Genomic DNA, 10,547 nt, shown 5'->3' with positions numbered 1-10,547 from the left:
TGGAAAATGACCTTATACGGAAGGTTCAATGCGGATCAGCAGAATATCCATGTCTACATAAAATACCATGACTTTAAAATGCTGTTTGACCTAAAGTAAGGGGGAAATGGAAAGGAGAAATGAGTTTATATGGCTACGAGTTTCTAAAAAAGAGTCTGGAGGCTGGCAGAAGGCTTGCCCTCATGCACAACTGAGCAGAGTCAGAGAGACAGATAAAGCAGATACGACCCCCAGATATTGGTTCCTTTGAGGGCTAAAGAGACCCATGGGAGTTATGGTCATGGCCGATGGGGTTAACTACCAGGGCAGATGGCCCCTCTTTGGAAATGGTGTTTATGTGTGATGAATCTGGACTCAGATGGGATCTCCCTTCATAAGACTTTCATGCTAATGTGCTGGAGGTGCAGTTAATGTTGGGGTTTAAGATATATTTAGGGGATTTGAATCTCTGGACTGACAATGTGATAGCCAGATCCAGAGCCTCAACAGACTCCAGCACCTACAATCTGATTTATTGGACTTACCACACTCAGCTAAGATGGAGTTGAAGAAGGACAACAACCACACCATGGAGCCTAGAGTGATTACAACTGAAAATGGGAGGATTGCATCCAGCATCCAGGTGGAATCTGAGCCTCCTCTTGACATAGAGGTGCAATGGACACAACCAATCCAATGTCCACATAGAAGAGGTGGCATTGGATTGGGAAAAGTGGACATAATGGACAAAGGGTATGGGGAAAGGCAGGAAGAGATGAGAGGTGGAGGCGTCTTCGGGACATGGAGCTGCCCTGGATGGTGCTTCAGAGGTAATCACCGGACACTGTAAATCCTCACAGGGCCCACTTGATGGAATAGAGGAGAGTATGGGCCATGATGTGAACCAATGTATATGAGGTGCAGAGGTGCCCAAAGATGTACTTACCAAATCCAATGGATGTGTCATGATGATGGGAACGAGTGTTGTTGGGGGGGGGGGGAGAGGGGGGGTGGGGGGAGTGGGGTTGAATGGGACCTCACATATATATTTTTAATGTAATATTATTACAAAGTCAATAAAAAATAAAAAAAAATTTAAAAAAATTTAAAAAAAAAAAACAAAAACTGGTCTTGGTGCATCTGGGAGATACAACTTAAACCAAGCATCTATCAGTGGCAGAAATAGACATGTTCCTTCACTAGGTGGACCGGTGAAAAATAGATCTTCCTGAGAAAGACACCTTGAGGAAACAAACTGACAGTACTGCAGACCCTCCCGCCAACATTCCAGGAAGGGAGTTCAAACCTGTGTGTGCAGGCACTGAAGTTGGTTAAGAAAGTAAATATTTTTTAAATTGATGACAATCAGTTATTGATTTTAATTCTCAATCTAAGTGACTCCATTCCCTTCAAGAAAACATTTTACTATCCTTATTATACCTGTCCCGTCTACATTTCCTCTATTCACACTCTTTTCATACATCAGACTACACACCAGGAAAACTTACTCCAGTTCTCATCTCCTCGCCCTGGACTGTTTTAATAGTCTCCAGCGTAACCATCCCACACCCTACGGCCTAAACTCCTAAATGAAATGTCCCAGGCCTTTATGATTTGCTTCCCTCACGCTTACAAAGCTACTGATTATGATCACCTCTGAAAACCTACAAGCATCTGGGCTCCAGCCAAGGACCCTCACTCACCAACCCCAGTATTAGCTATGCTCTTTCGTGTTTCTGTATGGCCCCGAATTCAAACTTTCATTGGCTACCCCTGCCCTCGCGATCTAGTACAAATTCTTTGCCCTCTGTGTTCCTCCCATAAACGTGCCAGGTACAACCAAGGCAGAAAATGTAAAAGAGATGTGGTCGGGCAAAATCCATTCTGATGGTTCGCTGTAGGACATGCCTCCCGCCATGCTGCGATCCTGAACCGCCCACCCCGTCCTCCTCCGTCAGTCCAGTCTCACAGAGCCGCGCCGGTCCCACGCCTGGCCCGCCCTCCCGCCTCCAGGCGCCCCACCGCCCAGTATGGCTTGGCTGGAGGGAGACAAGGGCACCAGCGCGTCTACCCTTCCCTGGTAAGCTGTCTCGCCTCGGCCCCGGCTCGTCCGCCAACCTTCCGTGGTAACTGAGCTTACAGACATCCCCACTCAGCTTCCGGAGTTCGTGGCCTCACAAGTGCGACGCAACCGTGCGAGGACCCCAAGGAGGGCTGACCTGCCGAATGCCTGAAGGGCCCGGCTTGGCCAAGCAGGCGCCGCAGCGGGAGGACCAAGTGAATCCCGACCCCGGTTCTCAATACCCTGGTATCTGGGGTGGGCTTGGAATGAGGGGCCCGGGCGCGCGGGTGCAGGGCTAGGGAGTGGTGGGAAGGGATGCGGAACCGGGCCCGGAGCAGAAGTGTGAGCCTGGGGCTTCTGGAGGGGCCGGGCCTCACGTATAGGAGGCGGAAGTGGCGTTGAGGGGGCTTGGAGGTTGGAGTCGCGCCTGGGAGGGCGGGCGTGGCTCCCTCAGGTGTGGGGAGCAAATACTCAGGCAGCTTCTGAAGTTTGTAAGTTTGTGCTGGAGTGACGCTTTAAGTTGAACAAGTTTCTCGGTATGTCAGCATTTGTTGTAAGCCTAGAACCAAGGTAGTCATAACTTAATGGGCATTAGAAAATGAATCCTGTCCTTTCTCTACAAGCTACGTATCCCCCTGTGGAGAGCCGGTAGCAGCCTGACCTTAGAACGACTGAATCAGTTTTATTCATTGATTCATCCAACAAAGACTGTTAAGAGGCAGCTGAGTCCTAGGCACGCTCGATAGGAAATGAGGATAGGATGGTGAGCAAAACAGATGCCTACGTTAGTGGAGACGACCTTCTAGTGGAGGGGGACAAAGACATCAAGTAACTGTACCTATAAAATTACAAACTGCAGAAAAATGCAAGGAGCTGTGAGAAGGTACAACACGGGAATTGAGCCTAGATCTAGTGGGTGAGTCGGAGGTAACCAGGGGAAGCACATTCTGGACTGCAAAACCTCCCCACACAAGGGATGTCAGGCCAGAAAGTCTTTGGGGACTGGAAGGGGAAGGGCCCATGAGGCTGGAGCAAGAAAGGCTAAGGAGCATGGGGTTCCCCATGAGGCTGGAGAGGTAGGTACACAGGGACCAGATCATGCGAAGCCTGGTAAGCCATGATAATAAGGATTGGGATTTTGTTTGAGAACAGAGTACACATTAAAGGGTTAAAGAGGGAAAATTGTTAGATTTGCATTTTAAATTCTCTCTGGCTATTGTGTTGAGAACGGAGTGAATGATAAGAGTAGAAATGGAGAGACCAAAGAAAAGGTTGTTGCAAAAGGCCAGGGAGGGCCAGTCCAATCATGTCTTGGACTAGGGTGGTAGCAGTTGAGAGGGAGAGACCTGTATGGATTTGAGATATATCTGGGAGGTAAAATTGCCAGGACTTGGTGGCAGTGTGGGTATGGAGGGTGAAGGACAGGTGTCAAAGATGGCCCCTAGAAATCTGGCGAAGCTTATGCTTCCTCCTGTTGTCCTCATCCTCTGGGATATTAGGGAGAGTGGGTTGGCTGATCCTGTACTGGTTAAACTGGGCTTGACTTTTTGGTTGGAGTCGAGGATGAAACAAACCCAAAGCAAGGACAGAAGTAGAAGAGACCTTGGCATAGCTGCCTCGTGTTGGCCAGACCCTAGCATCATCTTTAACAAGATTGCCAGGCTACCTTCAAGCTCAGAGCATCAGAGTGTTGCCCATACTCTGTCCCTGCATGTGTTCATGGAAGCCTTTTCTGTATTTGTTGACAGATTTAGGGGCTCCACCAGATGCTCTTTCAAGACCTAATCCTTACTCCTGCAGAAGTTATCAATTTCTCACATGTAAGTAGAATTGCACAGTTGGAAGAGACCTCAGAGTCTTTTGGTCCAGTTTATTAAATACTTTTATGTTCATTATATCATTTCCACAAGTATATTGAGTTTACAGTATATGTTAGACACTAGGAATACAAAAATGAATAGAGTAAGACTGTATAGATTCTCATTTAGTCAACAAAATTGATTGAGCACCTTTGTGCCAAACACTGTTCAAGCTGCTTCACATACAAAATGGTTAAAACCAGTCCCTCACCTTGAAATTACATGTCTAGAAGCCCTGCCATTGCTGATGGCTGAGTATTAAAGGGTTTGGTTGGGCAGGAGAGATCCTGATCTGTCTGTCTTATTAGGTAAGAGATAGTGTGTATCAAGCAGGCTTAATGGTATCCTTGGAACATCCCAGTTCTCTCCCATCAAGTTGTAAAATTCATGGGATAAGTGGATAGAAGAATGGTATCGATCCTTGTACCCTTGAAGTGAACAACTTTTTGAACAGTGTAAGTTGTAAATCCTCTATAAACACGAAAGAAAGGTAAGGGAAGGGAGTATTGGTGGAACAGACAGTTTAAATCTGTGTTTCTTTGAATGAGAGACCCTCTTGAGCTTGCAGTTACATAAACCAGATTATGTGCTTAATAGGGGGTCCTGAATGGCCCATTTATTGCCCCTTATAACACCCTCTCCACTAAATCCTATGAGACCAAATGGGCAATTAAATAAAACAATATGTGCAACCTTACTGTGTAAGTGTCAAGTGCTTTATGAGCGTCAGGAGTGAGGGAAGTGGCTGGCAAGGCTGCACGGCCCCAGGGTTGGGAGGGGTGGGAATACAGCACTGGCAGGTCCCTAATCTAGCTTTTAATGGCAGGAGTGAGATGGCCTCAATCTTGAGAAACCCTCAGGCTCTCCAGCTTACTCTAGCCCTGATCAAGCCAGATGCAGTTGCTCACCCACTGATTCTGGAGGTAAGAATGAACCCTAAGCCTCTACCATATGCCCTGGGTATTGCTGGCATTTCAGGTGCCGTAGGACTACTTGTGGCTACTGAGTGCAAAGTCCTATGCTAGATGCTGTGGAGGCAAAGCTAAGTGCCATGGACTCTGAGCCTAAGGAGATTAAAAATCTGTTGGAGCCCCTGACTAAGCCGAGAGGCTGGCGGGGGCCTCCTCACTTACCCTGGTGTGCAGAGCCGGCCGGCAGCGCGGGGCGGCAGGGAGGCCGGGATGAAGCCCTCGGCGGCAGCGGGCCCGTGGCCAAGTGTGTGGAGCGGCTGCAGCAGCAGGTGCAGGCCCTGGAGCAGCAGCTGGCCGAGGAGAGGAGCCGGTGGGCCGTGGGGGACGCCTGTGGAGGGGCCGGCCGGCCCGGTGTGGAGCAGACGAGCTCGGAGGTGGTGGACTCCAACCCCTGCAGTGTGCTCCACATGTTGATTGCACATATTGATGAAAAGTCTCTGAAATGAGAGTCATTGGGAGCGGTGGCTGGAATCTTAGTACAAAACCTCTTAACACGGTACCAGGAATTGAACCCAGGACCTTGTACGTGGGAAGCAGACACTCAACCCCTTGAGCTACCTCCACTCTCCAGTGCAGTATTTGTTTTCCCTGATACTGCGAAGTTCCCCTTACAAAGGGTGAACGTTTCACTACAGTGTAGGAGTGTGTTTCCCCAACACTTTAATAACTGGCACTCTCTGATAGGTAAAAAATTTATCATTTTAATTTTCATTTATTTAATTGTGAGGACGGTTTTAGCAATTACATTTCTGTAAATTTTATGCTTATCTTCTTTGCTCAGTTTTTTGTCTTTTCCTAGTGATTTATATTGTAAGACCCATATTTTTCTGTAAATTTTCTGCTCATCATCTCTGCTCAGTTGTGTCTTTCCTTAGTGGTTTATATTGTAAAACCTTATATATTGAGAATATACATTTGCAAATGTTTTTCCTATTGTCCTTTCTTTTGTATGTGATTTTTCCTCTATACAGAAGCTTTTCAAAGGAGTCAGCTTTGACTTCTGGGATACTGAAAACACTCTTTCTTAAATTGGTAGTGCTTACTTGGATGAAGACCTGTAAAAATTCATTGAGCTGTACATTTAAGATTGTATACTTTAATGTATTATGTTATATATAAAAATTTTTTTAATTAAAAAAAAATCTATTGGAGGTTTCTGATGTTGGAGTTTGATGCTGAAGTCTTAAGCTGGAGTCCCAGGGAGAGAGACAGAGACGTTTGCCTGATAGTCTACAGCTGACCTTGTGGAGAGAGGCAAAGCCTAGAGAGCCTCGTAGTCTACAGCTGAGCTTGTGGAGGAAATAGGAGCTAAGCTCAGAGGAACCCTGAAAGCCTGAACCCTCACAGACGTCAGCAGCCATCTTGCTCCAACATGTGGAAATATACTTTGGTGAGGGAAGTAATTTATGCTTTATGGCCTGGTAACTGTAAGCTCCTACCCCAAATAAATACCCTTTATTTAAAAAAAAAGCAAACAAAAAATCTATTGGAGGGAGCAGATGTGTCTCAAGCAGTTGAGTGCCAGCTTCCCACATGGGAGGTCCTAGGTTCGGTTCCCAATACCTCCTTAAAAACAACAAAAATAGCAAGCAAACAAACAAAAAAAATGACTCAGGGGAGCCAGTGTGGCTCAGTGGTTGAGTGCCGGCTTCCCACATGCAAGGTTCCAGGTTCAATCCCTGGCCCTGGTACATTAAAAAAAATTCTAGTGGAAATTGGGACAGATATAAAATATGAGAAATGACCCAACACAATGTTAAAAAGAACCAAATTTCAGGATTGTATGGAAGTTATTTTTTTAATGTGACATAAATTCCCACACACTTAACAGCTTAAAACAACCCCCATTTATCAATTCACAGTTGTCTAGTTTAGAAGTCCATTAGGCCCAGCTGGGTTCTCTCCTTGGGGGTCTCACAAGGTCAAAATCAAGGTGTTGGCCAGCTGGGCCCTTACCTGGAGTCTCTGGGGAAGAATCCACATCTGAGTTCTTGAGCCGCTTGCAGTTGTAGAACTGAGGTCCCTGTTGCCTTGCTGACTGTTAGGGGGGACCACTCTCAGTTTCTTCCACATAGCCCCCTCCATCTTCAAGCAGCTGCAGCACATCCAGTCCTCTTGTGTTTTGGATCTCCCTGACTTCTTCCAAAGAGAAAACTGCTTTTAAAGGGCTCATGTGATTGATTAGGCCTACCTAGATCATCTCTCTCTTGATTAACTCAAAATCAAATGATGAGTAACCTTAATTACATCTGCAAAACTCCTTTTCCTGTGTAACATCACATAATCAAGGACATGATATGACATCATATCACAATCCTGGGAGTTAGGCAGGAAATCTTGGGGGTCATTTTAGGGTTTTGCTTACCGTAGTACGATAAGTACTATCCGAGCATCCCAGGTAAGCAAGGCTGCTGTGGTGCAGAGGAAGACCAGCGCAGTCAGGAGGGGTGGCCTGGAAGTGGTGGGACTCGGCCGGGCCTCCGAGGAAGAATGGACTTCAGATAGTGCGAGGCCAAGGGTGGGCGTTGTGCAGAAGGGAGATGCTGAGGCAGGAAGGCATGTGGACGGTCTGCGAGCCCCAGGCAGCTGGGTTGGTGGGACAGAACTGGAAGTGGTGGAAGATGGGAACTGTAGCCTTCAGCAGTGAGCTAAAGTGGTTGCATTTTATTCCATGAATGAGTTTCTTAAAAGCTTCTGACTAAAGTGTGACATATAAATTATGGTGTTTCTAATACATCAAGTCTGATGGAATAGACAGAACAAGAGAAACTTGAGTCAGTACAACTCGAGTTGACTTGAAAAGAGACTTATGGTAGGTCCTGTGGGCTTGCGCTTAGGGGGCTATAGGAATGGAGGGCAGAGACAGCAAGTCCTGTCCGCCTCTACCTGAGGCTCATGTCCTGGCTCTGTGACTGGAGGTCTTCACCTCAGCCCACCTTCTTCTGCCTCACCAATGGAGCAGCTCCTCAAGTCCTGAATGCCCAAGTTGTTCTCAGAGTTCTTTTTGTCAGCCTGGCTGCCTTTGACTGATAAATTTATCTTTGGGGTGATGTTTATTCAGGCTGTTCATCAGCAGATCCTGAGCAACAAGTTCCTTATTGTGCGAATGAGAGAGCTATTGTGGAGAAAGGAAGACTGCCAGAGGTTTTACCAAGAGCACAAAGGTAGGACCAGCAGTCCTGAATAGCTTCTCTATCCTGGAGGTGAGGAAGGTCAAGTTTTTACCTGGAACACATAGGGCAGACTCTCTGTGACCTGCAAACCATGTAAAATTTCAGCCAATCTTCTAGAACTTTGGTTTATACACAAACCTTCAGGATCATCAGTCCTTTTTTTAAAAAAGTATTTTCTAGCAGAAATATTTTCCCAACAAAAATTCTCCCAACAAAAAAACTTAATTTCATGTTTGCATAATAATATCAATAGTTAATATTTAATCTTTACTCTTTGTCAGATGTCCTAATGCTCATTAGTTTATTCTGTCAATAATTCCATGTGGTAGGTATTGCTATATTTTCAGTACAGATTAGGACACCGAGTTGGAGAATAATGACTTACCTGAGACTGCACAGGTGTAAGTAGCAGAGCTTAGATTCTGACCCAGGCACAGCAGACTCCACAGTCCTTGTTCTTTTCTCTAGAACAGTTTTTGTTACTCTCAGTAAAAAAGCATTAATAGAAGCATAAAGAGTTCTCCCTTGGGCACCAATGTCTTGATAAAGGTACTCTCTTTGCAGGGCGGTTTTTCTATCAACGGCTGGTGGAGTTCATGGCCAGGTATTTGTAATTTTGGTTCTAGCATCTTTAGCCCCTGAAGCATATCTCCCCTGTGGCTTCCTCAAATAGATGAGTTAACGTCATCTCCTGCTTTTTAAAGTTGCAGTCAGTGGCAAGCCTGAATTTACGTGGGCTTGGGGCACTGACTGAGCTGACCCTGACCTGGTGGCCACCCTTCCACAGTGGGTACTGGTTGAATTGCTGTGGAGGAGTGGTGCTGAGTGCTGCCTAGCAGAAAGGCAGGGGAGCTCTCTGGATGTAAGATGTGCTTTTATCCACGCCCTGCTCACAGCATGCCCCCCTGGACCAGAGGACCAGCTTCCTGACGTGCTCTTCTCATTCACAGTGGGCCGATCCGAGCCTACATCCTCGCCCACAAGGATGCCATCCAGCTGTGGAGGACGCTGATGGGGCCCACCAGAGTGTTCCGAGCACGCCACATGGCCCCAGATTCAATTCGGGGGAGTTTGGGCCTCACCGACACCCGAAACACGACTCATGGCTCAGGTGAGTCTGCTTCAATTTGTGGTTGGTGGGCAGGCTTTGGTGGGGCTGAGGACCAGGGGCCCCCAATAAGCTTTATTCCCACTTGTGTTTCTGGCCCGTTGTGGCCGTGTCAGCGGCAGTGGCCTGTGAACTTCCTTTATGTGCCCCAGGACTGAGGAAGCAGGCATGAGAAGTAGAGGCTCATCGTAGCAAAGTTTTCTGACCCTTACTGTGATAACCTGCCTCCCCCTGCACTCAGTGTTCCCTCCTCTTACAGACTCCGTGGTTTCAGCCAGCAGAGAGATTGCAGCCTTCTTCCCCGACTTCAGCGAGCAGCGCTGGTATGAGAAGGAGGAGCCCCGGCTGCGCTGTGGTCCTGTGTACTACAGTCCAGAGGGAGGCGTCCACTGTGCAGCCAGAACAGGGGGCCCAGGGCCAGCCTGATGCAGGCCTGTTGGCCTGTGAAGACCAGCGTGATCGCCCAGCCCACTCTCCTAACCTTCCTAGGACCAGAGAAGCCTGGGCTTATGGTGCCATCTCTGCCACCTCCCTGAGATGGCACCTTCCTCATTGCCTCCTCCTCTGGAATCTAGCGCTCAGTCTACCTCTTCTCTGGAATGTTCATGGGTGGCTCCGAAGAATGATGGACAACTAGAGCTGGTCACCTGTTTGACTCTTTTTGTTGGAAACTATCCATCCTTCTTCAAGGAGGAACGTGCCTAAATGAATTATAAGTCCCCTGAAAACGTGATGACTCTGTATAAGTAGCATTTGGCCTATACTTCTCAATAAAAGTCAGTGTTCCACTGAATCCTCAAAGCTGGGAGCACTACTCTGTTGCCAGCAGCTTTCTCTCTATCCTTACCCAGACTAATTAAACCTATCTGTAGCCAAGTTTCCAGTCTGTGGTATTGTGTAGGAATCTCCAAATAGGCACAAGCATGCACAAACACATACACACACATGTGCCATTTAAGTAGTGCATAATGATATCCAGTAAAGGAGGTTAGTGTAAGCCTCAGGTCCATGCTGGGCGCTTTAGCACACGGCTGTGTCCTGGAGGAAGGGGTACCTTTTATTTGAACAAAGGTGTGTCTACCCAATGGGGGCATGTTTTTATGATTCACTTTTTTCTGATCCCACAAAGGCACTAAAGGTAGCCACGTCTCCCATCTAGCATGTAATAATTATCTATTCCTGCATAACATATTACCTCAAAATTTAGTGGCTTAAAACAACATTGACTTATCCTTGTGGTTCTGTCAGTTGACTGGGTGGTTCTGCTGGGCTCTCATATAGTTGCATTTAGCTGGTGGGTTCACACCATCTTTCATCCTGAGCTGCTCCACTGCGGTTATTTCAGTGCTCCAAGAGGGCAGGCCCCAATGGGCAAGCTTTTCAAGCTTCTGCTTG

At 47.2% G+C, this 10,547-nt stretch overlaps 1 protein-coding gene across 4 annotated transcripts; it reads left to right on the top strand.

The window, feature by feature from the left end:
• Positions 1-2,044: 2,044 nt before the first annotated feature.
• Positions 2,045-10,028, top strand: NME6 (NME/NM23 nucleoside diphosphate kinase 6). 4 transcript variants are annotated; one of them, XM_012521838.4, is made up of 7 exons: positions 2,045-2,287; positions 3,790-3,861; positions 4,727-4,823; positions 7,933-8,035; positions 8,609-8,648; positions 8,995-9,155; positions 9,412-10,028. In XM_012521838.4, coding segments are annotated over exons 2-7 (570 nt in total). In that variant the 5' UTR covers positions 2,045-2,287; positions 3,790-3,859; the 3' UTR covers positions 9,579-10,028. The 4 variants fall into 4 exon arrangements, with proteins under 4 accessions (XP_012377292.1, XP_012377291.1, XP_012377293.1 ...); XM_012521837.4 differs by lacking the exon at positions 2,045-2,287 and adding an exon at positions 2,430-2,577; XM_012521839.4 differs by lacking the exon at positions 2,045-2,287 and adding an exon at positions 2,442-2,532.
• The last annotated feature ends 519 nt before the right edge of the window (positions 10,029-10,547 follow it).

The sequence above is a fragment of the Dasypus novemcinctus genome, chromosome 26, assembly GCF_030445035.2.
Source record: "Dasypus novemcinctus isolate mDasNov1 chromosome 26, mDasNov1.1.hap2, whole genome shotgun sequence".
NCBI lineage: Eukaryota > Metazoa > Chordata > Mammalia > Cingulata > Dasypodidae > Dasypus > Dasypus novemcinctus.
This window is presented reverse-complemented; position numbering and strand designations above follow the sequence as displayed.

Excerpts from the sequence above, each read along its gene's own strand:
- NME6 (XM_012521838.4), top strand. Across the intron at positions 4,824-7,932 it reads CTCACCCACTGATTCTGGAG|GCTGTTCATCAGCAGATCCT; the intron begins GTAAGAATGAAC and ends ATGTTTATTCAG. Across the intron at positions 8,036-8,608 it reads GTTTTACCAAGAGCACAAAG|GGCGGTTTTTCTATCAACGG; the intron begins GTAGGACCAGCA and ends CTCTCTTTGCAG.